Source organism: Caloenas nicobarica, chromosome 23, assembly GCF_036013445.1.
Source record: "Caloenas nicobarica isolate bCalNic1 chromosome 23, bCalNic1.hap1, whole genome shotgun sequence".
Classification (NCBI taxonomy): Eukaryota; Metazoa; Chordata; class Aves; order Columbiformes; family Columbidae; genus Caloenas; species Caloenas nicobarica.
Window position 1 is genome coordinate 5,903,702 of NC_088267.1, and position 27,582 is coordinate 5,931,283.

General features: G+C 48.8%; 1 protein-coding gene across 4 annotated transcripts in view; it reads left to right on the top strand.

Moving 5' to 3' along the window:
* Nucleotides 1-27,582, top strand: part of ARID1A (AT-rich interaction domain 1A) — a 56,905-nt gene that overhangs the window by 21,234 nt on the left and 8,089 nt on the right. For 3 of the 4 annotated variants that reach the window (XM_065650324.1, XM_065650323.1, XM_065650321.1), the window contains 11 exons: nucleotides 1,898-2,110; nucleotides 2,801-3,256; nucleotides 4,654-4,767; nucleotides 20,078-20,318; nucleotides 20,690-20,779; nucleotides 21,492-21,659; nucleotides 22,249-22,564; nucleotides 24,387-24,532; nucleotides 24,646-24,755; nucleotides 24,967-25,176; nucleotides 25,693-25,900. In XM_065650324.1, coding sequence (XP_065506396.1) covers nucleotides 1,898-2,110; nucleotides 2,801-3,256; nucleotides 4,654-4,767; nucleotides 20,078-20,318; nucleotides 20,690-20,779; nucleotides 21,492-21,659; nucleotides 22,249-22,564; nucleotides 24,387-24,532; nucleotides 24,646-24,755; nucleotides 24,967-25,176; nucleotides 25,693-25,900 — 2,272 coding nt within the window. The remainder of the gene's footprint in view (nucleotides 1-1,897; nucleotides 2,111-2,800; nucleotides 3,257-4,653; nucleotides 4,768-20,077; nucleotides 20,319-20,689; nucleotides 20,780-21,491; nucleotides 21,660-22,248; nucleotides 22,565-24,386; nucleotides 24,533-24,645; nucleotides 24,756-24,966; nucleotides 25,177-25,692; nucleotides 25,901-27,582) is intronic. The other variant, XM_065650322.1, reaches the window with a different exon arrangement.

A 27,582-nucleotide genomic window follows, 5' to 3' on the forward strand; every position in this document is an offset into this window, starting at 1 on the left:
AGTCACTGGAGCTCTCAGGATTCAGGCCACAGCCATCAAAGACATTTGGCTTTTTTCCTCACCCCCTGAATGGAAGCTGCTCTTCAGAGGGTGGCACAAAACCCTGTGTGGGTGCATGGTGTGCGGGGTACGGTGCGGGATCCAGCGCTTCTCCCGTCCTCCCGAGCTCCTCCTGCCCCCATGTTGCTCCTCAGTGGTATCACCTGCGATAACTTGAGCGTAAAAAGTGAAACGTTGCTTTTCCAGGACTGTTTCAGTGTTGGTATGGACTAAAAGGGAAATGTCCAGCACAACTGAGTGTGCAGGGCATCTAAATGTGCCTTGATAAGAGAATCATACTGGTGCCGTGCACGTGGCTGGTTGTGAATGGCCTCTGCAGGACGGCAAACACGGCGTTGGGGCTGAACTGAGCGGAGGAAGGGACTTGGACCTAGTTCTTAATTGATTTGTGCGAGTTTATCCAAGGGAGCCTGATTTCAGTTGAGCGGGTAGTCCCCCCCTTACCAAAACCGGGGCGATTTTCCTGCCATCTCCATTAAACCCCCAGAAGCACCATTAACTCCCCGTGGTGCCCCGTCCCCCTCCTTGGCAGCACCGTTCCGCACGCAGCTGCTCAAACAAACCTCTGCAGGCTCTGCGTGCTGGGACTCCAAGCGTTGGCTCTTGTGGGAGGATTTTCTGAAGTGTAGCGCGTCGCGCAAACTTTTTATTTATCTTTTTTCCCCTAGGAGGGGTGGATTCTGCAAACATAACTGAAACGCCGTGCCGGTCCCTGGGATCCTTTTCCAGCAGGAGCTGGGTTGGTTGGGGTGATATTTGCTTGTGCAGGCCTGTAGTGCCGCGGATCGTAGCAAGAGGGGTGGATCTGCACAAATACCAGCCTAGGGCTAGGTGCGGTGTAATAGAGAGCCCATTGTCATGGTGATGGGTGGAAAACATCTCATTGGTATTAGTTAGGTCATCAGGAGATCAGCGAACAATTCTTATTCAGTCCCAGGTTAAAGACGGCGCCTGGGATTCATTTAGAGGTCACTGTGATTGCAGCCCTTTGGTGTGGGAATAGTGCTGCCTAGGTAGGAAGACTGGATTTTGAGGTTTATAGTATTTTCAGGAAATTTGATTGACTGTTGTTATGTCTTGGCTCCAGGCAGGGGTAGTAGAGATTAGGAAGTTCTTAGAAAGTTGCATTTATTCACTCACAGTGTCTGCTCTAAAACTCGGGGACCCGGCTTTCAAGGCTGATGCTCTTTTTTTCTCATGTATCCGAAGAAATTTGATTTAGAAACCTTTATTCTACAAAAGGCAACAGGCACAAAGCACATTTTAAAAAAAAAAAAAGAAAAATAAAGGCAAAAATGGAACTGCAGTCTTGAACACTGTGAATGTCAGTAGCACTGCCCGGTAATATTACTACATCAAGATGGATTAATTGAGATGCATAAGTGTAAATTAACAGCCTGTAGTGTTTGGGGAGACCTTGTTATATGTGAAGGAAGCGGTGTTTCTTGTGAATATTTAAATTTTCGGCCTAAATTTACCTTGTTGTGGAATACCTGGACATTAAACTACTGCCATGGGGAAAAGCCACTTACGCTGATAATTAATCTTTCTTAATGATCTTTGCCCCCTTCTTTCCTGTCCTCCAGCCACGGGAGATACATCAGCATAAAACGGCATCTTCTCATTGGGTTTGCTCTTTGTGAAACGTCTGCAGGTTCAAAAGGGCAGCGGGAATCCTGCTGTAGTTCCCAATGTAACCGTGGGGTTTAGCACCTGAGAAGACACAGATGAGCTTCTCCTTCTCTGCGCCAACCCGTCCGAGTCTTTCTTTTGGGTTTTTTGGGAAGTTGGGAATGATTCCTTGGATGTACATCGTGTGTCGCAACTTGCTTTGCAGCCTTCAAGCCCGATGGATCAGATGGGGAAGATGAGGCCTCAGCCGTATGGAGGAAACAACCCGTACACGCAACAGCAGGGAGCTCAGGCGGGGCCGCAGCCAGGACACGGCTACCCAGGACAGCCCTACGGACCACAGGCTCCCCAGAGATACCCCATGGGCATGCAGAGCAGGACGCAAAGTACTATGGGCGGCCTCTCATATGCACAGCAGGTAGAGCACCGAGCTTCTGTACTCTCTGTTACAGCAGGGGCAGGCAGAGGAGCAGCCAAGAACCGCGTCTCCTGAAGGGACCGGCCTCAAAGGGTTGGAATCCGTTCTTGGGTAAAGTGGTGTTTCTTTGGGCTGCATGTCGCACCACACCTGGATCCGGGTGCGATGGGTGTACAGGGACCTCTTGCTTCCAAGAGAGGCGGCGGCAGAGCGGTGAATCAAACAAGGGAAAACTCAATAGCGAGGGCAGTAAGATGTTCTTTCCATGGGGTTCTATTAAAGACACAGCGGCTCTTTACAGAAGACAGGACTTCAGGTCAGTTTTGGTTCTCTACGTGATCCACGTGGATCATGCCGGACTGTTTGCAGGATTCAAAAGGCTGCCTTTTTTTTTTTTTTTTGGAGCAAACAGTCTTTCTTTTTGATGTTACTGTCATTGAAGGCTGGTCAGATAAAGATTCCTAAAAACTTAGTTATGGTGCCTATTAAAATTTTTTTGTTACTGCCAAGAATAATGTCATACACAAGTGACTTTTGCTGTTGTCTGGGAAGTAGCTGGGCAGTGGCATTTCCAGTACATTCCCAGTTAACTTCTCTGCATGTGTCTCTGAATTTTTTCTTCTTGAGAATAATCTTTGTGTGTGTAAAATACCTTTGTAACTGATCTAAGTTCACCCTCCTCTTCTGCAGATTCCTCCTTACGGACAGCAGGGCCCCAGTGCATATGGGCAGCAAAGCCAGACTCCGTACTACAACCAGCAGAGCCCTCACCCCCAGCAGCCGCAGGCTCCGTATTCGCAGCAGCCTCCCTCGCAGACCCCTCACGCTCAGCCTTCCTATCAGCAGCAACAACAGCCTCAGTCTCAGCCTCCCCAGCTGCAGCCGGCGCAGCCGTACCCCCAGCAGCCGTCCCAGCCGCCCCATCAGTCCCCGACCCCGTATCCCCAACCACAGCCCGCGGCCCCACAGCACCAACAGAACCAGCCGCCCTACGCGCAGCAGCAGGCGCAGTCGCCCTACCAGCAGCAGCAGCAGACGCCGCAGGCGGCTTCCTCGGCTCTTTCGCAGCAGTCGTCGTCGTACCCCCCGTCGCAGGCACCGCAGCAGCAGTCTGCGTACTCCCAGCAGCGCTTCCCCCCTCCTCAGGTAAGCCGTCCCCTGCTTGCTTGCCTTCTGTAAGTGTTTGTTTTTTTTTTTAAAGAAACTTAGGCAAATCCTTTTCTCTGTGCATTAAAGGCGGTTGAAGTCAGCAAGCTGGCTGGAACGATTACAGTAATAGATGTGCTGCCTTGTCATGCCTAGATCTGTATCTCTTACACAGAGATGTTATGGTGCTAATACTGCAGATTTATTAGCACCCCTGGTGAGGCCGCATCTGGAATATTGTGTCCAGTTGTGGGCCCCTCAGAAGAAACTTGTTCCTGGTGAGGGTGGCAGAGCCTGGCCCAGGCTGCCCAGGGAGGTTGTGGAGTCTCCTTCTCTGCAGACGTTCCAACCCGCCTGGACACCTTCCTGTGTAACCTCATCTGGGTGTTCCTGCTCCAGCGGGGGGGTTGGGCTGGATGAGCTTTCGAGGTCCCTTCCAATCCCTGACATTCTGTGATTCTGTGGATTTTTTTTTAAAAAAAAAAAAAACCAAACAAAAAAAAAACCCAAAAACTTGGGCAAATCCTCTTCTTTGTGCATTAAAGGTGGTTGAAGTCAGCAAGCTGGCTGGAACAATGACGGTAATAGATGTGCTGCCTTGTCATACTTAGGTCTGTATCTACATAGAGACGTTATGGTGCTAATACTGCAGATTTCAAGACTAGTGTCAAGTAAATGCTGCTGGTTGGCAATACCAGTCTAGAGGATTTCATACTGGGATGGTTGTCACGCTGCCCAAGTTGTCCAGGTGGTCCCCAGAGCCGCTTGGTTTAGCACAATAGTGGAGCACTGTTTGTAGAGTGGCACGTAGATGGTGACGGAGGATTTCGCTTTTAAATGTAAAACTTGGCTTTAGGAGGAGAAATAAAGCAGCAAGCGCATGGAATTGAAGATAAAATCATGAAGCTTTTTTTTAACTATAAATTTTATATATTTTTAGCAGGGCTTAATAATATTTTAATAGTAGTGTGAAAAGGTAGTTGAGACCTTTCAGCCAACATTGCAATGCACTGAAGGCAGCTTTTGGAAAGCTGAAGATTTTAATGGACTTGCCTTGTTTGTGCAATGAAGTACTTAGAGCTATCGTAAGCTGTCAGATCCAGAGGCTGAGTGGGCATCCTCCCCGGGCAGTCGCTGTTCTTCAGGGTCTGTAATAAGAGAAAACGGCAGAGTTACTGTTTTGTCCTGTTTTAGACAGCACTCCCAGCACCCTCCGCAGCAGCCCAGCAGCGTTTGTAGCCATGATGCCTTCAACTCTTTGCTCTCTTATTTCCTGTTCTGGGCAAACATCACCGAGGGCACATCATTCTTCCACAATGTGAGAATATACCAGAATGATTCCAGCAGAGCCTTTTATTTTATTACCTTTTCTTTTTTGGTGTTTCTTGATGTTTCAGGAGTTATCTCAAGACTCATTTGGGTCCCAGGCATCGTCTGCTCCCTCCATGGCTTCCAGTAAAGGGCAAGAAGACATGAACTTGAACCTTCAGTCCAGACCTTCCAGCCTGCCGGTGAGTGCTGAACAGGGCGAGGGAATGAGAGCCCAGCAGGAGAAACGAGTGCTGGTGCTATTCCGTGTGGAAACGGGGCTGATGGAGCCTGCCTGTGCTTTTTACTAAGTCATTAGCTTCTGGCTTCCCACTGGAGATTAAACGTAATTTACAAAGGTAATGGATTTGAGAGTAAAATTTAACCCTAAATACTCTGCATATTCTAGCTAAAAGATCTTTTTGAGCTTTCTGTTTGCCGTGTCTGAAGTACGTGACTGCTCTTAGAGCTCCCCTGACCTTCGGGGGAAAGGATCTCATTTTTATTTTATTTTCTCGTTCCTTCAACTGGTGGTTTGCAGACTGGCAGCGCGGTTCCCTTTCTGTGTCATTGGATCCTTGTACTGCTCATTTAAGCTTCTTTGGTCCAATCTGACTGAACAGTTGGTGAAAAAGACAAGTTTATTAGTACCTGGAGTGAGGAAGATCAGTCACAGCTCCTTCCTTGGCAGATGGAGAATTATGGTTTCTTTTGCATTCTACATCTGCTTGCTGTATGTACAGTGAACAGTTGGATGTGTGATTAGTGCCCAGTGTTCCAGCAGGTTTTGGGCCAGAATAGTTTACCTTTGGGTTAAAACTTCACCAAGAAAATGGAGAAGGGTTAAAAGTTGAGATTAGTTTGCACAAGTTGGTCTGTGCCTCTGAATTGGAGGGCAAGTCCTGAGCTGCGGAGTTCTGATTTTTGCCGATTACTTCCATTGTAACCAGTAGGAAGTGAAGGAGCTTTTATTTTTTTATTCAGCCACTGGCTGAGTCAGTTTTCGAAGCTGCAGTTGGGTTGGTCAGAGGAGGGTGAGCTGCGTAGAGAACAAAGTTATTTTTGCTCTCAGCAACGAGAACGGCTTTGTTATGAGCCCCTTGAAATAATTCCTATGGATTGTGGGTACAAATTGTCACCCAAAACACAAAGTGATTCTAGTTCTGACCACCTAACAGGAGTAGTTGTGGGTTGTTTCTTTTTTTCTTTCTTTTATTTTTTTTTCCCTGCCGTTTGGACACTGATTACAAAGATTTAATTTGTTCTGAGGCCTGGGGAAAAAATCCTTTTAAATAGCATGTTTCTTTCCACTCTGCTTCTCCACAAGTTCTTCCATGTGACCCATCTTTTGGCGAAGAACGTAGGAAAAGTGAAGCCACTGAAGTAATTGAAGAAATTGCTCTGGCTCGGAACGGTGGGAAGTCGTGTTGAGTCGCGTTGTTGGTAGAGCTCCGTGAATCCTCCCAATCGGCGCCCTCTGACTCAGATTATAGGAATTAGCTGCTCTGCTTAGCACAAGTGGCTCCTTCTCGGCACCAAGCAGGAGTTTATTTTATACCTTGCGGTTAAATGTATATTGGGCCCTTTGCGAGTTTTCCTTCTTCCCCAAGCAGCTGAAGAAAAGATCGCCAGATCTCTAGAAATAAGGGAATATGATCCCGTTTGAAAATTTTAAATGTCCACCAATTTTGATCAGGTACTTTAGAGAGAGAAATCCAGGGTGCAAAAAAATAGCTGTTAGAATAGGCCAGCTATAAAGCTCAGTTCTGTTTGAAACACCTTGTTTACCTGACTTTATCATCAAATAATTTGCATTTAAGACATCCAGCAGTCTTTAGCTTGTTGTACTTTTGGACCTTCTTTTCCTCGGTAAGCAAAACTTCAAAAAAAGGAGACCCCCCTGCAGAAACTCAACCTTATTCTTGTAGGTGTTCGATCGTTCTTTGTCCTCTAGTTAGGATCTGGTAGGACAGGACCAGCGCCCGTGTCTATAAATTGAGAAATGCAGCAGAGAGTGATGCTGGAAGGGTTGATGGGGAGAACCTCGGAGGTGTTGGAAGCCGACTCTTCATTTCGGTGATCAATCTCTTGCACAAAGTTTGGCCTGGGAGTGCTTGGAAACAAAAGATCTGTGTGGAAGGGTGCTATCAATTTCTTTTTATCTTCCTTCTATTGCTCAGTCTGTCTGCTTTAGAAAGTTTTATCCTGCTCAGGAGGATTCCTGGATCCCTGTTTTGCCGTTATGTATGACTTACAGAAGCTTAGTTAGTTTTGTGGGCTTTTAATTTTTTTTGTGGAGTTCTGAGCCCTTTTCCGAGCCTCGGTGGGTTTCGTGGAACGGCTCACTGAGTATCTTGGAATCGGGGCAAATCGTGCCGTGCATCAGCTTTAATTAAACGTAGATCAGCTCCAGCAGGAAAAGGAGGTTGCTGCTTTTTTAGGTACTTACGAAGTGTGAAATTTATGTACCCAGTGCCTTTACGAATCTTTGGCCTTTACACATTAATATTGTACATCAACACTAATGCTAGAATTCAAAGCAATAAAGGGGGAAGTACTTCTTTGATCCTATCACCATTTCAGGAGGTGCCGATCTCCTGGATGGTGACGTTGTCAAGTTGTTCCACTCCACGAGCTCTTGCTGGCTTTGTCAGGGTCTGTCTGAGAAATGTCACGTTGATCATTCTGCGTGGGGGTCTTCAAGATCCCTTCCTGATAAACATTCTTGTGTCACTAAATTTTTCCTGACGATGTTCCCATACTCAGACTTTTAACAGCAGAAGAGTCAAATTACTGACTTCTCTAGCGCGTTGTCTGTAAGTAGCAAAATGTCTGGTCTTCCATTTCTACTGGTGCTGTTCCAGTTTAATTACGTATTTCCTGATTTCTTGTTCCCTTTCTGAAAATTATATTTGCTGCATTTTGGGGGAGAATGCTGCTGCTAACTTGAACTCACCGATGCATTTTACAGAGTAACGCGTCCCCGCGAGTGTCCCGGCTGGTCCTCTCTTTCCCGTAGGTGAGAATTTCTCTGAAGAATCTGCGGTTTCCCCAGGGAGGCTCTGTCAGGATTGCAGTGAAACTAAACTGTGATTGCTATTGTGTATGGGAGAAGTGAAGTGCCGTCTTTTGTCTCTGGGTGTAATAGAGGAATAGTCATCCTCAGTATAAATCTGTTTCTCCCAGGAGATTCCTGACTCTCTTCTCCTTAGCAAAAGAATTCTTCCTAGCAAGTCTTATCCAGTTTATTTGGTGTCTTCGCCTTTTGAGGTTTGGGTTCTGGGTCTCTAGGAGTCACATATTTCCAGCTATTAATTACCTTCTGCTTAGATGTGGAAGGTGCTGGTAGCGAGTACCGGGGGAGGAAAGAGGGTGCTAGGACACCCGTTTGGGGTTGGATTGCAGATCAGTTCTGCTGCAAAGTTCTGTGGACTTCTAGGTTTCTTGGGAGGAATTTTGTATCTCGTTATGAAACATGCAACAGATTGTTCTTTTGCCTCAGTCTCTGTTTTATGGACTGTGTGAAGGAGTTGACTGCAAGTTCCTGATATCTTTGAGATGGATGAGGGCTTCTAGGTCGGCCCCAAAAGCCATTTATAAGCAAGACTGATTTGATAGCAGTATAGACTGGCTTGTATTTGCTTTTCACTGGACCTTCTGGGATTTCTCCAGTGAAGTTTTCCTCTCTGTGGAAACCAGAACTTTTGCGAGAGGTGATGCTTCCATGTGGTGCTTCCATGGGAAAGATTCTGCGTGCGCTGGGACTTGAGGAAGGATTGCGAGGTCCTGAAATAGCGAGATTGCCTTTGGGTTTTTGTTGCAGCAAATACGTGATGTAGCAAAACTGGGGCAGCTTGGACAGAGGTTTCAGAATTCCCACCCCAGAACGGCCGTAGTTTGTTTTGGTCAATGCATTTGTTTTGGTCAATGTGCTGCGTGGCCTGAGGGAGTAACTCCGTCCCTTTTGTGGGCAACTTGTTTCTGTCTTGCCGGGCGGGGGGGTGGGAATTGTTTCAATCTCAGTATTTTGCGCTATTGGAATACCGTTCTGCTTATTCAACTTCATTTTGCGTTGATTCATCTCTGACTTCAGGTCTGAAAAGTGTCTTGTCAGTGGCAGAAGGAATAGAACCAACCCAAACCAAATTCCTGATCCATATTTAACTTCCGAATGTGCATTCTGGGCTCGGATCTCTGCAGGATGGATTTAGCAAAATGAAGTTTTGTGGAGAGGGGTGAGAAATGAGGCTGCAGAGTTCTGGCTTGTGCGGCAAGAACCCTGCTGTGAGTATATGGAGCATTCGTTTGGTTACCTCTCCCTTTCTGAAGTTAAGTAGTTTCTGAATTTGGACACTGTGGAGGTTGTTGGGGAAGCACCATTTGGATTTTCCGTTCGTACCAAGTGGTCATTGCAACTTGTACTCTGCAGGCACTTGAAGTGGAATAAGGTTGAGCTCTGTCAGCTGCGTCCCCTGACCTGGAAATAGTCAACGCAACAGGCTGAACTGCAGCAAAAAAATCTCAAAGCTGCCGTGGATGGGGAGGGAGATGCAGCCCAGGAAATGAATGTTTTCTTACAAATTCTTTGAGCTCAAAATTAATCATTTTGACCATTTCTTTTGGAGGAGGGGAAAAGAACCTTTTAGAGTTGAATTTGCTGGTCACTTCAGGCCTTTTTTCTTTTTTTTTTTTTTTCCCCATGTGGGACTTTCTGCTTCTGTTTGGTTTGTATTTGGCCTTTTGAGCTTGTCTTAAGAGAGGGATGAGTGCAGATGCATTTCAAAGCAGGGCGGTTGCGCTGGGTGCCCGGGCAGCACACTGGATGTGCAGATAAACACCCCAGGGCCTGGCCCCAGAGTGCAGTACCCGAAACACGGTATAGAGAGATCGGCATGCTCCAGTTGATGCCGATACGAAGGCTTCTGTCCCAAGTTATGGCAATACAGGGAGTTGGAAGTGTTTTTTTCTGACCAAGGCTCCTGCACCCGAGCTTTTCTTGGTGCGACTGCAGCCATCATTTTTGCGTGGTTTATTGAGAAGGCTGTGCCTTTTTAAAATTTTTTTTTTTAATTTTACTAATAACCTCTAACACCTCTGCAGAGCGTTGAGCAGCACTCACAAACCGACCCTGATCTTCCAGCCGCTTCAGCGACACGTTTCGCGCCTGTGAGCTGCTCTTCAGGCTCACTCAGCTGTCTGTCCATGTGGCAATTTCTCTTCCTCCCACCCCTTCCTCCGCGTTCCAACCAAGTGGATCCCACCCGCTCCTCGCGAGGAACCTCCCCAGGCCTCACTGCATCCCCCACCGCTGCATCCCACCCCGCTGATGCCAAACTGGGAGCGGGGGCTGACACTGGGAGGCTGTGCTGCCATCCAGAGACCTGGACAGGCCGGAGAGTTGGGTGGGGAAAAATTTAATGAAATAGAACAAGGGCAAGGGTAGAGTGTTGCATCTGGGCAGGAACAACCGCAGGTTCCAGTGTAAGTTGGGGAATGACCTGTTGGAGAGCAGTGTAGGGGAAAGGGAGCTGGGGGTCCTGGGGACAGCAGGGTGACCATGAGCCAGCACTGGGCCCTTGTGGCCAGGAAGGGCAATGGGACCTGGGGGGATTGGAAGGGGGTGGTCAGTAGGTCAGAGAGGTTCTCCTGCCCCTCTGCTCTGCCCTGGGGAGACCTCATCTGGAATGTTGTGTCCAGTTCTGGGCCCCTCAGCTCCAGCAGGACAGGGAACTGCTGGAGAGAGTCCAGCGCAGCCACGAAGATGCTGGAGGGAGTGGAGCATCTCCCGTGTGAGGAAAGGCTGAGGAGCTGGGGCTCTGAGCTGGAGAAGAGGAGACTGAGGGGTGACTCATTCACGGTGATCAACATGGAAAGGAGGAGTGTCAGGAGGATGGAGCCAGGCTCTTCTGGGTGACAACCAGTGACAGGACAAGGGGCAATGGGGACAAACTGGAACACAGGAGGTTCCACTTAAAGACGAGAAGAAACTTGTTCCCGGTGAGGGTGCCAGAGCCTGGCCCAGGCTGCCCAGGGAGGTTGTGGAGTCTCCTCCTCTGCAGACATTCCAACCCGCCTGGACACCTTCTGTGTAACCTCATCTGGGTGTTCCTGCTCCGGCGGGGTGTTGCACTGGGTGAGCTTTGGAGGTCCCTTCCAACCCCTGACACTGTGATTCTGTCCCCACACCGCGCTGCGTGGAGGCTCCGCCACCAGTAAACGTCCTTTTTGAGCTGCTGCTGTTGGGAGCCACTGGTGCGGCTCTGCTCAGTGCCGGGCTCGTTTCCTGTTTCTATTCTGGTCACGAGCGGCTCAGCTCTGCTTCCTGCCCGCACGCCTCGCACAGATTCCCCGAACCGCTGGCCTTGTGTTTTATTAGGAACATTTTCGCTCAGGGACCCAAGCGAAAGAGGAGAGGGTGACCCCGCGGGGAGGTGGGTGAGAGGGACGGGCTCTCGTTCTCTCAGGCCAGGCCAGAGTGACCAGGCAGGTCAGTGTTTAATCAGGAAATTGCTGTAGGATGACCAATTTCTGCTCTTAGATCCCAAACAATAGTCCGTGCTCTGTCGCACGCATCCCCGGCGCTGCCGCGGATGGAAACGTGGGGCTGCTCCTCGGATGTCACTGCTGAGCTGCACGCTGTGTGACGTGACCCTCTGCTGTGAAACACACTTTTTGTAACGCAGGGAAATCGGTTTTTTGCTTCCTCTCTGCTGCTGACTCGGTGTCATTGGAGACTCTTTAAATGTGCGGAAGCCTCTTGTCAGTCTGACGTGGGACGGAGCAGCCTCGTCCTCCTCCCTTTCCATCAAAACCTCCCCCTGCCTGAGGTCCCACACCATGCAAGGGAGAGCCTGCCTTGGTCTGACCTTCCTCTGCTGCGCGGAGCGGTCGCGGGGATAAACGAAGGTGTTTAACGTTGGCCGACAGCCCTGCACGCGTTTTAAACGCTGCCACACCTGAGCTCTCGCTTTACAGGAATTGTTTTCCTGCTGGCGTCCTTTCGGCGTGCTGGATTGACTTGTCTCAGAGACGTGCACGGTCAGAAATGCCGCGGAGAAAACTTTCCACATGGTGCTGAAATGTGGGGCATGGCAGGGGCCCAGGGCTCGGCTGCTCCGCTCCTGGCCGCCGACACCTTTGGGTGTACAAGGTCATTTCAAACAAGTCCTGATAATTGGAGGAGGAGCTGTAGAATTGGTTTTTATTACAATTTTGAATCGAGTCTTACCCAGAAGAGTAGTAACCTTTATTTACCAAACAAAGTTGGATTTCCTGAAGTGACGAGAAGTGACATCTCTAGGAGTGGACTGTTCTGGCACCCTGACCCTGCAGGTAGCGCCGGGCGCACGTCAGCGTCTGCCTGGGCCAGGTTTCCATGGTTCTGCTGCCTCTTCCCGTGCACGCTCGCCGCTCTGAGCCAGGGCGAGAGCAGAGTTTCCGTGGTTCTTTCCAAACGTCTGTCCGGTTTCTTTGTCCCGTCCAGCTCCGCGGTTCCCGGGTGCAGCATCGCAGACAGTTCCTGCCTGCAGGTGGTTTCTCTAGCGATGCGCCAGCTGGCCGTGTTGGGGGCTCAGCCTGGCCCCTCGTGTCCCCACAGGTACCAGGGACCTTGGGAAGGAGCTGCTGGATTTCAGCTGTGTCTGCAGCAGCTTTTTCCAGCAAGGCGACTGCCAGGTTCATCAGCCTTGCAAATACCTGATGCCTTAGAAATCTTCTCTCCTAAAATCTTCTTTCCTTCCACTTCTTTAGGAATTGATTCTGTCACTCTTAATTGTTTCAAAGAGGCTGATCATACTAAAAGCTGAATTGTCTTAAAATCCAAAGTATTGGCCTGAACGGGGGGCTTTTAAAATTTTTTAATTATTTCAAACTCCTGCCTTTGCTGCATTTCTTTGCCCACCTGAACTCGTGCAGTTGGCGTGGTGGCGCCATCACATACTGAGTGACTAAATGCTTCGGAGTCTAAATGGAACACATTGAAGGCTGGAAAGTGCTGTCCCGAGGGAGCTGGAAGATCCTCCCGGCCGGCGATGGGAGGGACAACTACCGCTAATGGAGCGATTTATGTGATCTGGGGTCGGTCTTCAGACTGAAGCAGAGTACTGAAAAACCTCTAGAAGATGAAGAAAGCTCTTTATTTAAAGGGTTTGTGGTCAGTCATGTGAGACCTGGGCTGGTTTCTCACTTTCCCAAGGCCTGGGTGGGATCGGCCTTGCTCACGGATGTGATCGACATGTAGGTCTCTTTCTCCACGCATCCCCAACACCCTCCGAAAAATCAGTGTTGCCGAGAGCATCCTCAGACGCTGCTGCGATGCTGCTGCTCGTTGCGCCCGGCGTCCTCCACGTGTTTTTCCCGCAGCTTGTTTCAGGGCCAGCGTGTGGCTGTTGACGCTGGAGGTTTTGTCCTTTTGTGTGACAGCGCTGCCGGGTGGCACTTCTGTGTCAACCCAGGTGACACGACTCAAGCGAAACGGGAGCGTTTGCTTGGAACGCTTCATGTTGTATCAACGTTTAGATAAACCTGGCAGTACTTTATAGAAGTCAAGCGGCTTTCAAAGGGTTAAATGGAAACTCTCTTTATTTTTTTTGCCGGAGAGTTTTGCTGCTGTGTTTCCCAGGGTCCTCAGAAGAGCTCCCGGTGGGAACGCTGCCCTTCCAGGCCGGGGGTTTTCCCTTCAGCAACATCTTGTTGGGTGGATGAATCATATTGCTCCTTCTATACTTGGTGCTGCAACTACAGCCTTCGAATCTCTCCAAAGACCGAGAATATGAAATTTGTGTTTGCTCAGTGGTTGGAGGGGGAGAAAAACCCCTTTGTCCCCCAGTCTCCCTTTTTGTTAATTTTATTTGGAGGGGGAAGAAAAAGGGGGTGGCACAGGGGTAGGAGCAGTAGATGTGATTAAAGCTCCTGCCGAGTGGATCTGTGGGAGTGGAGTATCGACCTCTGAAAAATCAATGGCTGCTGCGGTAGCAGCGCTGGCTGTTCTGCACGGTCTCCCGTTGCAGGAATGTAGTAAAGCCAGCGGCGCTTCCGTCTGTCGTCCTCTCTTTATTTTGTACCTGCCTTCAACCAAACAACCGGACTCACCTAGATTTACCGAGGTGGATTAGAACCGCAGCTTATTTTTGCAATCGGAGTGAAATTCCTGGTGAGACACCGAGCCCCTCCTCCCACAGCCTCCTTCCCAACGCTCTTTTCCTGCAGTGCAGCTACAGCCGGCAGCTCCTACCAGCTCCTCTAAAGCCAGACGGCAAGAATGAGCTTTTCAGCTGCTTTTTGAGCAAGGAAACTGCACGAATCTCTCTTGCACATTCTAGTCCCCATCTTAGGTTTGCTGTTGTCAGCGCTGATGCCCGAGAGGAGCTTAAACTCCTCGTAAAGGAAGGGAATATGGATTCCACGTAGCAGAGGCTGAAGCCGAGATGGTGTTGCCTTCCTGATACTTGTTTCAGTGGGCAGGTGGTTTTCCCTTGAAGTAGGAAAAGTCTAGTGCTGATTTCCTTTACCGAAGGGCTGCTTGGGTGAGTAAGTGGCACTTCAGAGGTCCTGAATGTCCTTATGCTTAGTCTTGTAACCAGGAACCTCGGTTTTCCTCCACAAGAGCTGGCTGCAGAACCCGAGACCTGTCCAGTTTCTGGTTGCTCACGTGTGGTCCTTGCTCAGATCAGAGGTTGAGCCTCCAGGGACGTATCCAAGTGGCCAAACACTGTGATTTCATTGCATCGTTAAATCTCTTTGTTCCTTCTGATGACAGATCTTGTCCCATTTTGAAGGGGGATAGAAGAGGCGAGGCCATGAACTTAAAAAGCTTTAATGAAACGTAGAAGCGTATTGTGCAGCTCGTGCCAGTGTGACACTGATCTCCTTTCTGGGCATTCCCTGTTTCTGATGCCAGGAGAAAGGGATCTTGCCCTGTTAAACCAAACTTTGCAGTGTCTCAGAGACTGAGAGGTAAGAGCCACATGGCATTGGGGGAAAGCTGTATGTGGTCAAGAAGAAACCAGCTTGTGTTGCTAGGCTTTGGTTATATTTGTCTTTAGTCATCTTGGGTAGCCTGGGAATGTGGATGAACATGTTTCTCACACATACAATGAATCAATAACAGGTAAAATGGCAGCTTAAAAAGATTTATTTTTTGTTGGTTGTTTTTTTTTTTTTTACCCCACTCCTCCCAAAGTATGAGAGGGTGCAGAGCACATGGGAGCAGAGCGTTAACAGGATCTTCCACTTGCTTTACATTCCAGAAATGTTCTAGATGTGGAGGGAGGTTTTATTGGAGACATCCCGCTCGCATCCTGCCTCCTTTGCCTCTCATCCAGCCCCTACGTGCACCAAGAATGATGCTCGTCTGGAAGGTGCTTTTGGTGCTGTAAAGATGGACTTGGTGTCAGCTGCACAATAACTGATGGTAGAAGAGCAGAGGGAGGCAAATGGTGGTTTCTCCTGGGACAACCTGTGTGTTTTGGGGATGGGACAGGACCTGGAAAGCTACTTTGCCTTTGGAACAGCACATTTTCAACTGGATTTCTACTGTAGCTTGTGTTGCTCAGCTCCAGCTTCTGGTTTCTACAGGGAAAGCAGTTCTGTAAGCCTGGTGTAAATGGAGCATGGTCAGGTCTCCAGGCCGCTTTGTGAAGCACCAGATGCAAGATTCCGTGGTCTGTACCACAGAAGGAGGAACGAGTCTTTCAGTTTCTCCCCAAATAGCAGGGAGATAGGTCCTAGTTTGCCCATCAGCCGTGTCAATTTTGCGATAGAGAGGACCGAGGTGTCTTGGGGGTGGAAATAAAGGGGAAGGAAAGGACAAGCTTGTGATTTTTAAGCATTGGTGGTTCTTGAATGACCAAAGAAGAAACTGCAGAGAAAATGAGATTCTAATAGAAAGCAGATATTTCAGTTAAAAGCAGTGAAGAGGCTTTTTGCCTTTCAGAAAGAATTGGGGAATAAACGTAGCCGTTGTTCCCTGGTCCTGCTCGTAGCATCTTTATGCAGACAGCTGCCCTTACGGCATTTATAAGCTTCACCAGGCGCCCGTCTCCAGGTCATAATCTCCTTGAGCGCTGTCTGGTGATGTGGCAGTGCCCACCACCCCGACAGTCGCTCCTTCCCTCTCCCCGTGCTCTCCGTACACATTTACTCCCAGGATTTGCAGGGGACGGGACGGTCCCCATGGGGACACCCGTTTGCGTTCTGGTTGGTCCTCCTGCTCTTCCAGCTCGGTGGGACGGGCCCGTGCGGAGCTTTGAATCTTTTCTCCTCTGGGATTTCGTTACCTTGATCTTAAAGTATTTCTTGTTGTTTCATCTTGGTGTTTGTTTAACAAACGAGCGCTGTATCAGATACAGCGAAATGGTGGCTCCTCTTTTCATCTCAAAGAAACCTTTGCTGTTTCCAGCGTGAACTAACTGGCTCCCGTGTGCCGGTCGTGCCAGGACTTGCAACCCTTTCCCTGCGAGAGACGAATGCCCCTGCCCGCTCCGTCGGGTACCAGATTGTGCGATTTCAGGTTTGTTGTGGTGTGACAAGAAGGTGTGAGCTGCCGAGTCCCGGTTTGTCAGCAGCACCGACAAACCCACGCTGGCACCGGCGAGGACCGGGCAGCCGATCGCAGCTGGAACGGTTATCGTGGCGGGGTCCCCGTGGGCTTTCCGCTATCGGGTCACATCCCAAAATAACACCGGGCAGTATTTCAAGTGAAGAAAACTCCGGCTTTGGGGCTGCAGCCAGCCTGGAGTGTGAGATTCTGTGCGAAATAGTTGGAATCCCTCCAGCGTTTTTTGATCTGCATGGCAGATGAGCAATAAAATGCATTTAAAAAAAAAAAGAAAGAACACATTGGAAACACGTGAGGAAATTCTCCAGCCCCTGACGTTTCCTTCGAGTTGGCAGAGTTACCGCTGCGGATCCTCAGCTCCCGTCGGCTGCGGGAGGAGGGGACGGGGGAGCCCGTTCCTGGGGCTGCCGTGTGTTCCCAGGTCGTGTCCCGATGCTCCGTGGGAGGCAAAACCACCTCCCTGGCCCCCTCCTCTTGGCCTTCATCCGGAACGCCCTCACGGCTGCAGAGCTCCATTATTCAGTGAGGTTTCCTTTATTTTTTTTTTTTTTAAGGCATCTCTGCTCCCTCCATCCTTAAAACGGTCCATAGAGAGATTGAGATTTTTTTTTTTTCCCCTTAGTTTTTGGTGCGCTTGAGTAGATGCAATATCCGAGCTGGATGGTGTCCTGTAGGTTTAGTTAAAAAAACCAACGCTCTGTGCCTGGATGGTTGGCATCCCGAGAAGATAACTCTGTAGGTGGAAAACAGCTCCTTACCGAAGAGCTGTGGGCGCTTTAGTGTTCGGTCCCTGCTTCTCCCCTTCCCCTCGCAGGGGTTTTGCTCCTGAGAAACCTCGTCCTGCTGGGGACCAGGCTCAGAAAACGCTGCCGTGCTGGGAAACGGCTTATCGTCGGATTTCATACAACTTAGAGACCTTTAGAGGTGAAAGTCACTTTATGAGTGACTTGATTTTTTTATGGTCCTGTTTCAGTTCATGTCCAACACCCGAGAAAGGTTGATGTGTAATTCACTTTTCACTCATTTCAGCTCACGATCTGAGATGATCCTTAGAGCTCGAAGGCAGTTTTTCCGACGTGAGGTCTGTGATGGTATGTTAGCAATGCAGAGGGGCCCTCGCTCGCATGTCGAAAGCAACCCTGTATTAACCCGCTTAATTAAAATGGAATGTTTTTAAATGACTTGCAGTACTTAGGTTAAGCTTTGATGCATAGGCAAGGTCGAAGACATCAGCTTTAAAGATTGTTATCTAGTTACTTAAGGAGTTAATTTTCAAACAGTTTTTAACATTGCTTCTTTTTATGTCTTGCAGATATTTTTGTGCCTGACGTTACCAACTCGTAGCCTCTTAGTTGGCTCCGTTCGTGTATGAATGGTGCTCGTACCGTGTAGCAGACAGTGACCTCCTCAGATCCTGGAGGCAAAACCTCCTTTTTTACCTCTCGGAGAAGCCTGTCGCTTCCGCTGATAGCGGAAGGAGGTTTTCACATCTCACCTTGCACACTTGCTCTGTATCTGTCCTTCCGTGCTGCTGTTTTGTCTCCATTCTACATTATAATGTGTGCGTTGTTTTTTTTTTTTTCATTTGAGCCTAAAAATCTCTCATTTAAGCAGCTGTAGGCTCTGCCCCTCCGCTGTGAAGGTTTCGCTGCTCTGAGCTCGTGCTGCTGGGGATTTTAAAGCTGCACAAGGTTTTGGCCTCCAGCTTCGTTTCGGTGATGAGGAAAACACTGTTCGGATGCATTTGGTGATTCAGACTAAAAGAACCTTAGTGTACTTAAGGGAAATAGCAGTATTTCCAGCCAGTTTTAGGCTGGACTGAATTGACTTCTGGACATTCTGATCCCTTCACTGACTTAGCAGCGGATCGAGATGTGTGGCCGAAATTAGTGAGTCTTGGAGAGGAGCGTTCTGCTTTTGATTGTTTGTGTTGGTTGACGCTTTTTAATGCACAATTTTGGAAATACCATCTCTTTCCTCCCACTTCAGATGGTTTCCACAGGAGGAATGTGGGTTTGTCGAAGTTATCCGGGGGCAAAAAAACCCGCGTAGCGGCATAAAGGAGTAATAATACTTTTGATGGTACAATAAGCAGGTAGTGAAAATGGCAAGAGCTCTTAGACACTATTTTTAGGCTTTTTCTGCCATTTTTTAGCCTTCATTGAAATAAAACAAAGCTGTTTTTTTTCTCAGGAAGATTATACTGCAGCAGTAAGCAATGCACCTCTGAGGCTGCTATGCGGGAGATGCTCTCAGACAGAAGCAGTAACGGACAGGGAGGAAGGACACGCCATGCACTAAGTCGTCCCACCAAGTGACTGGTGTTTTCAGCTCAAACTGGGCATTTGCCAGCATTCGTTAGAAGCGTTTTGATCACATTCCGCTGTTAAAACAGACCAGGTCGCCCTGCTGCAGCAGACAACTGAATGTCAGGCCCAGCTCTCCCTTTTTGTCCTTCTGAACGTCACTGTCCATCCAACAAGTGTGAGGAGCTGGTTGGGGATCCCCTGGCTCGGTTTTTATTCTTCTGTAACTCCAGTTTTCTGCGTCCTGGGATGCGGTGACGTACTATTCTCCAACTTAGATGGTGGGGACGTTTCGTCAGAGCCTTTTCTCACATTACCTGACAGACAGGAGTTGTTTAAGTGTTGTTGAAGCTCTTAAGTTGATAAGTTTGCGGTATCCTGTGTCTGAGGTCCTCCTGCACTGCACAGAGCTGGGAATACGTTACCCAAACTGCTGCTAAACGGGGCATATTCCAGTCAGTGTGAATGAGACCAGGGCGTCCAAGTTATTTATCAGTTGGCTCGGCCTTTCTGTGCGGTGTTTTAAATGGGGCTGGCTCTGTTCACACCGTTCAGCTGAATTCTGTGCAGAGGGAGTTGGTCTGAAACGCCTTTGGGGCTCAGTTCCAGACACTCCTGAGCCAGGTTTGGTCGCTCGAAAGACTTGCAAAGGAGGGATGAAGCCCTGGTGAGCTTTGCTCTGACGCTTCTTCCCCTGCCGTGATCCTTCGAATCTCTGGCAGAGATTTTTACAAGTTATAACTTCCCAGCTTTCTGTTCAAATGTGCCACCGCTCACCCTGTCTTGGACTGCTACTCATTTACTCTGGGCCAAGCCTGAATAATTGATGCACCTGATTATCAAGCAGCTCGGGCAGTTGTGAACGTTGGATCTGCGCATCATCTTCTTGGAAGCATCCCCAGTTCTCAGACTTGCCAGCTGATTTTTGGTGCTGTTACTTTGCAGTCGCTACTGTGGCAACTGGAGGTTTCAACTTTCGGAGGCTTTTCGTGCTTTTCTTGTTCAGGGTGGATACGTGCAGTAGGAAGGGTGTTTTCCAGCCTTGCCTTCAAGAAAAGCTGAACTTCGCAGGCTGATACTGTAACTGCTAATTTTCGCTATCTTTGAAGAAAGGGAAGTGGGAACCCTGAAGAGTATTTTATGGTTTTCTTTTAAATCTCTAGTTTGTTTTTATCCATCTCAAGTGAGTAGTTTCCCAGCTCGTATGAGGTTTATGAATTAATTATGGTGAGGCAGGAGTTTTCTGTCTTTCAGAGGCTGAGCCACGTTTCTCTTCCAAGCCGCGATCGCATGGACTGTCTCCTCTGTTTGCAGTTTTACGTGTGTTGTCGATGCGTTCTTTAAGTCCTCGCCTCTAAACTGAATTAAAAGCAGCAAGTAGGAGAATTAGCCCGTTGTTTGGACCATCAGCAAGCACTGAGCAAACCAGCTGGGGAACTCTTGGGTTCAGAGACAGGCAGCGGGATAAGACACATTTGGCAGATACCTCAGTCTGCAACAGCCTTCGTTCCTGACAATAACTTGAACCGAGGTCATTGATTTCTATTTGTAGTGTGCCTGAGGGAGAAATGCACTCTTCCTTAGCGGTATGTGAGAGAACGGCCCCGTGTCTTTTTATTTTTGCCTGACGTGTTTCTCTGTGTATTGCAGGACCTGTCTGGTTCAATAGATGATCTCCCCATGGGTACAGAAGGAGCCCTGAGTCCTGGAGTGAGCACGTCAGGGATTTCCAGCAGTCAAGGAGAGCAGAGTAACCCAGCTCAGTCTCCTTTCTCTCCACATACCTCTCCTCACCTGCCAGGCATCAGAGGACCCTCCCCATCCCCAGTCGGATCTCCCGCGAGCGTTGCTCAGTCCCGCTCTGGTCCGCTCTCCCCCGCCGCAGTTCCAGGTAACGCTGCTCGTGTCGATCTCTCGCTGGGGCTGCCTCGTGCCGCTGGAGGGGGAATTAAAACGGCCAGTGGTAGAGGAATTGGCCAGTGTCGGCGCTGTGTGGTTATTGAGGTCTTGTGAGCTCATTTGTTTCCTTTAAAATGACTCTAACTTTTCAAGGCTGCAGTAAGATGGGTGGGATGGCTGGTAAACCAGCAAGTGTCATTTCGCCGGGTTTATGTGACTGATCTTGCTTTTGTTTTTCTTCGCTGCGGTTAAACATGCTCTTCTCCTCAAGCTGTTTGTAGTTCTGGTGTTTAATACTCTTGTACCCTGGGTTTTGTGGTCTGCAATTTTGGTGATTAACCACTTTCCTTTTTGTGGTTTTAGGCAATCAGATGCCGCCCCGACCGCCCAGTGGCCAGTCGGACAGTATCATGCATCCTTCCATGAACCAGTCGAGCATAGCGCAAGATCGAGGTGTGTGACATGAGTTAAAACATTCAATTGTAAAGCTAGATGCGTCAATAGAAATTACCTGGCCTGATTACATGGTTTCTATGGCGAAATAGCATTTAAAAGCTGCCCCAGGTTTATAAGCTGCAAGTGTTCAGGTACCTTCCAGTAAATTCAACTGTTGCTGGTTGTTTGGCCTCTCAATGTTCCGTCCAAGCGAGTAGTTTGGCTCGTAAGATGTTTTCTCTGGCTTTTGACACGCTTCCCTCTGAATGTTGCTTGCCCAAGGCCCATGACCTCAAACTTCAAAACGAGGGGTGCTCGCAACTATATTGCGTGCCTTTTGCATCTAAGAGAATAAGGTTGGTGTGAGGGAAGATGCATGTAGAATTTCAGCTCTCATGGCTGAAGGAATACAATTTTCACCCTGAGAAAACAAAAACAAGCAAACAAAAACCAACAAGAAGCTCCTAGGATTTGTACTGTCTACTCCTGTGACACCAAGTTGTGTTTTGTTTTGTTTTGTTTTCTGGTTAAAACAGGAAATTGGATCTGTTACCTTAGCAGATAACACAGGCTCCTTAATAGCAACCGCTGTAAAATCTGTCTAGGCTGTTGCTGGAAGGATTTTGTTTGTGGATCTGGGGGGTTGCTCTTACCCAAGAACACGTGTGTCTAGTGGTACCTCTGGATACTTTGCACTAATAATTGTCTTCTCCGCTCACTGGGTGACCAGGTTACATGCAGAGGAACCCCCAGATGCCCCAGTACAGCTCACCCCAGCCCGGCTCAGCCTTATCTCCCCGCCAGTCGTCCGGAGGACAGATGCACGCCGGGATGGGGCCGTACCAGCAGAACTCCATGGGCAGCTACGGACCCCAGGGTGGGCAGTATGGACCTCAAGGTGAGTTCCCTGGGGTGGGAACTGAGCTCAGCAAATACACGAGGGCTCTCTCTATTGTAACATCTCGGCTTTGAGAACTGGTTTTATTTTTCCCCTCTGAATGTCTGGATAATACAAACCAGCGTGCTGCTTACGAGCTGGAAGGAGCTGTGCTTTGTTCATGTTGAGATCCATGAAATATGTTGCTTTCAGGGCTAGTTATAAATGTAGGATCCTTCCTCATTTAAAAAGATGTAGGTTATGCATCCTGTATAATAGAGAAAGGTCAGTTCTCCTTGGAGAGGAAGAAAATGTTTTGGAAAGGGTTAAGTGAGTTTTTACCTCCTATCCTGGACCATTTAGCTCACTCCGCTAGGCTGAGGTTTGGGAGAGTTTCAGGCAGCTTTTGAATCGATGTTGTTACTTGGCTACGTCAAAACACATTTTATGTGGCTTTTATCCAAGTACTTTGACTTTTTGTTGAGGTGTTAGCACTCCCCCTCATCTCTGTTAGTGATCTTTAAATATTTGCTGATAGAAGATTTTTATGGTGATTCATAAACTAGTTGAACTATGTTGTATTCCCCTCTCCTTTTTTTTATCTCCTCAGGAGGTTATCCAAGGCAGCCAAACTACAACGCGATGTCCAACGCCAACTACCCCAGCCCAGGAATTGGGGGTAGCATGAACCCCATGGGTGCTGGGAGCCAGATGCACGGGCAGAGCGGCGTGCCACCCTACAGCGGCCTTCCTCCCGGGAGGATGAGCCACGGCGCCATGGGGAACAGACCCTACGGCCCCAACATGGCCAACATGCCCCCGCAGGTGGGGACGGGGATGTGTCCCCCCCCAGGCGGCATGAACCGCAAAGCACAAGAAGCGGCCGCTGCCGCCATGCACGCTGCTGCCAACTCCATCCAGAACAGGTGAGGAAGGAGATTCGCCTTTTGGTAAAGTCCCGTCTCCGTATCGGATCTGGGTGTCAAAGCTGTTTCTGCTCCCCCTCTGCCCTGGGGAGACCTCATCTGGAATGTTGTGTCCAGTTCTGGGCCCCTCAGCTCCAGCAGGACAGGGAACTGCTGGAGAGAGTCCAGCGCAGCCACAAAGATGCTGAAGGGAGTGGAGCATCTCCCGTGTGAGGAAAGGCTGAGGAGCTGGGGCTCTGAGCTGGAGAAGAGGAGACTGAGGGGTGACCTCATCAATGTTTATAAATAATATAAAGGATGAGTGTCAGGAGGATGGAACCAGGCTCTTCTGGGTGACAACCAATGGTAGGACAAGGGGCAATGGGTGCAAACTGGAACACACAGGAGGTTCCACTTGAATATGAGAAGAAACTTGTTCCCGGTGAGGGTGCCGGAGCCTGGCCCAGGCTGCCCAGGGAGGTTGTGGAGTCTCCTCTGCAGACATTCCAACCCGCCTGGACACCTTCTGTGTAACCTCATCTGGGTGTTCCTGCTCCGGCGGGGGATTGCAGTGGATGAGCTTTCGAGGGTCCTTCCAATCCCTGACATTCTGGGATTATGTAACCCAGCATTAGGGTAATACTGAACACACACATCACCGAAAATGTGCCATTTTTGGAGGCTTTTTCATCTATATTCAGCGTTCAAAAAGAAAGAGCGTAAAGCTTGGACAAGCAGTGTGTTGGAATACATAATTGGTGACATGCTTAGGGAATTTTTAATATTCATAGGTGAAATCTGTTGAACTTTGAGATCCCTTCAGTTGTTTTCGCTTTGCGGTGTTTGTTACATGGGTGATTTAAAAGACGCGGCGTGTGTGGTAAAGCCCATAAATCTGCCAGACAGCCGTCCAGCTGCATTTGTCTGAACCACGGCGTTACTTGTCCGGTGTAATGAACTTCTTCCTTTTACGGCCTCGATGAGCAGCTGTGGGAAAGGGAGCTGGAATTCAGCGCTGAACTTTGCAACTGTTTTCTGTGGTTGATTTTTTTTTTTTTCTTTTTTTAATTGCACATTTCAGAGTAGGTGCATGTGGCTCACCAGAATGCCATGAGAGCCACGAACTTGCTTATAAATCGGATTCCCCCAGTAAAGCTGTTAGATATATTTGTTGTCTGACTGGGCATTGTGCTCTTTATGCTGATTTAAGGGCCGCTTCTGCAATCCGCTGTCTGACGGTACCTGTGACTGCCAAGAGGTCAAGTTCCCAAACGCAAATAAATCATAGAATCATTCTATGAATAAAGGCATCAAAGCTTGTCCCTTTGAGTAACGAGTTTGAGCGGCGGTTGTGTATGAGGTTTTCTGATACATGTAAAATAATGTTGCTTGTGCAGGTAATGGAAAGAAAGAAAGAAAGAAAGATCATTAAAGGTGGCTGCAGCACTGCCCTGTTCATCTATACAGATAATGTATTCTCCCTTAAATACATAGGGCTGCAGTATTTGCAGATCGTTCTTCCTCGTAAAGGTGACTTAACTGAAAGGAAGTTCAGTTTGGGGATGTAGTAGAACAAGATGAAGGGTGAAAATGCTCAGAACTGAAGTCTCTCTTTCAAAATGGTTTGCATCCCCTTTTCTTTTGAGAATGAGACTTTGGTGCGAGTGTAGCTGAGCTTTAAAAGAGCATCTGATCTTTGGTCTTTTGCTGGAAAAGTGAGCTGGAGAAAGTCGCCTTCTTTCTTTTGTAGGAGGTTTCTTTTAGCAAACCTGCTTTGTTAGAGGACAAGATCTCAATCTTTAGTATGTGGAGTAAGCATCTGTTTCTTCCTTGCCTTCTCTAGGCCTCCTGGTTATCCCAACATGAACCAAGGGGGAATGATGGGCACTGGACCTCCGTACGGACAGGGAATTAACAGTATGGCTGGGATGATAAACCCCCAGGGTCCACCCTATCCCATGGGTGGGAATATGGCGAACAACTCTGCAGGTAAGGCAGGGCTGACTGTTTGGCATTTCATTGATTTTTATGTTTTTATTTTTTAATTTTTTTTAATCCATTATGACAAAATCGGCCTTAAAAAACTCTTTTTAACTTCCTAGGGATGGCAGCAAGCCCTGAAATGATGGGACTTGGGGAGGTCAAATTAACACCTGCAACTAAAATGAACAATAAGGCAGATGGGACGCCAAAAGCAGAATCCAAGTCAAAGGTAAAATGTAGCAGCAGCTGGTTTTGTGATACCTATGTCAAAAAACACTTGCCTGGCATTGATTTGAGACAAGTGTAGGTCTAATATAAACCCGTTCTCAACGTAACAGCAGAACTTTGAACTCTTAGCTGGCTGCTTTTTTGAAACCGCCGTGGATGTGAACTAGCAGCTTTTGTGCTGCTCAGTCCTGATATCTCTTTCTTTCTCCCAGAAGTCCAGTTCTTCTACTACGACCAACGAGAAGATCACCAAACTCTATGAGCTGGGTGGAGAGCCTGAGAGGAAGATCTGGGTAGATCGTTACCTGGCCTTTACCGAAGAGAAGGCCATGGGCATGACCAACCTGCCGGCGGTGGGCAGGAAACCCTTGGACCTTTACCGACTCTACATCTCCGTGAAGGAGATCGGAGGATTGACTCAGGTGGGTGTCGGGGTGTTTGCGTTCAGAGCTGCCCACAGTCCGGCAGTCACGAGTCGATAGGCGACACAATTCAAAGTTAGATTTGTAGCTAAAGGTAAGCTGCGCCTTTCCATTTAGCTGCGTTTCTTTTTTAAAATAATGCTTATAAACCCCAGCAGCCTTTAAGTGAGCCAGACATCTGCTCTCCCGTTGTCTGGTTGAGAACAGTCTGTGGTGAGATTCGAGTCCTTTTTTTCCCTGTTTTGTCCGGTGCGAAGACGAGTGACACTGTCTTTGTCTTTGCATTTGGCTGTCAACTGACCTCATGGCTTTGCAATCTGTCCCAATTTGAAAAGTTTTCTCTAGGTGAGGAACAGAATTTACTAGGTTTTGGGTTTGAACACAACTGTATCTGATCTGCTTAGCCCTTCTTGCATCCTCGTTTTAGCTGAGAAGCGTTGATTTCTCCCCGGAAAACTTCTTGGAGGGAGAAATAGCTGGGATTTGGAGTTTAGAGCCTCTTGTTTGGTTGTGCAGGTCAACAAAAACAAGAAATGGCGCGAGTTGGCCACAAACCTCAATGTGGGCACGTCCAGCAGCGCAGCCAGCTCTCTGAAGAAGCAGTACATCCAGTGTCTCTACGCCTTCGAGTGCAAGATTGAGCGAGGTGAAGACCCCCCTCCAGATATCTTTGCAGCTGCCGATTCAAAGAAGTCTCAGACTAAGATACAGCCTCCGTCTCCGGGTGAGTTTAGACGCTGGTTTAAGGTGTGCAATAAGTGTTTGAACCAGAGAATCTCTGGCACCGGACACCTGACTCCACGTGCTGTGGAGAATAACTTCACAGTTTGGAAAGCGAGTGGGACATTTGGAAGCCCCGTGATTTGGATGAAGGGCTCTGTCATCCCACAGACACATGTGCTTTGCTCTCCTTACAGACTTTATAACCTGTTGGCACAGGCTTACGCTTCATTTCAACCTGTTCTGTCAAATGAACTTCTGCATAACTTTGTGAGTGATGAGGATCACGCTGCCTCATTCTGCATTTAACCACTTTTTGAGGCTGCAGAGCATCCAAAGCCCATTCTGGGCAATCGTTTGGGTCCTCTTGGTGCCGGAGCTGTTTTCCATGCAGCGTGCGCTCATAACCCACAAAAAAATCCAAAGCGTTTACAGAGAGGCCGTGGCTGGAGCAGACTGGGTATTGCCTCGTGGGCACTTGGCACGGGATTCCTGCAAACCTCCTTGGGTTCCTGCTCGCAAACTGCAGCGTGTCCCCGGGGAGGCGTAATCAGTCTGTCATTGGGTTTTAATTCCCAGAGCGTGGAACTGGCCCGGCTCCAACTGTGTGTAAATTTGTGAGTGGGAGGGACGGCAGGGGGTGGGGACAAACACCAAATGGCAGCGACGCGGGGAATGTCTCGAGGCCTCTTCCTGCCGATTTCAGCCTTACGAACCCAGACGAGGGGCGAATTCCTGGGGGAAGCGAGCGGAGCTGAACCGCTGCTGATGAACGAAGGAGAACGGCGGGGAGGGCCCGTGAATGAAACTCCCTGCTGAGCTCATCTCGGCCCTTCCTTCTCCCGAGCCCTCCCCGGGCTGGGAGGGAGTCGCGCAGCAGAGGACAGGGTGCCAGGAAGGTGGGGTGTAAACAAACATGCCCTGGATGTGACCTCGGAGGATTTTAATGAATAGCTGAAATGAGTCATCAACCAGCAGGGCTGAAGCTGAGGGATATCGGGTGCTGGGGATAGTAACTAATGGAAACATTAATTAAGAGTTCAGCTCTTGCCAGCTGCGGGGAGCAGATGAACCTGAGAGCTGTTGCAGCGATCCCGGGGCAGGGGAGAGCTCCTGGAGCTGCCGGCACAGCTGCATCGCACATGACGGCCGGGATTTCTGATGAAAGCTTACTGTAGCGTAAAGCAACGTGTGCAGAGCCAGGGAACTTGCTGGACGGGTTTTGTTGTTCAGTGAAGGATCCGGCATCTCCGGCATTCCCTGTTCCAGGAATTCTTGGGAGTGGTGCTTGAATTAACCTGCGTGAATTAACCCCTGTTGAAGGGCAGAGCAGACAGAGGAGCCCTCGTTCAGAGCTACTTGGTGACTTCAGCTGATGTCCTGGAGTTTCCATCACTAAAAGGACTGGGAGACTTGAAGGAGAGGGCTCAAACCTGGCTTCTTTCTGGGTAGAAAGAGAATGTGAAGGTGATGGACCCATGGTTGTCGCTTGGCAAGAAGGGCTGTGTTCTGTGTTGCGTGGTGCACTGTAGAGCATCAACCTGGCAACACGAGACAGTGGTTGGCTCCATATGTAAAAGGAAAAGTGGTTAAGAGTGAAGGTGTGATGAAAATGAACATGTCCTCCCAGCTTTATGTTACTGTACATGTTTCTTCTGGGAAGTCTGGCCCAGTAGGTCCTTGCAG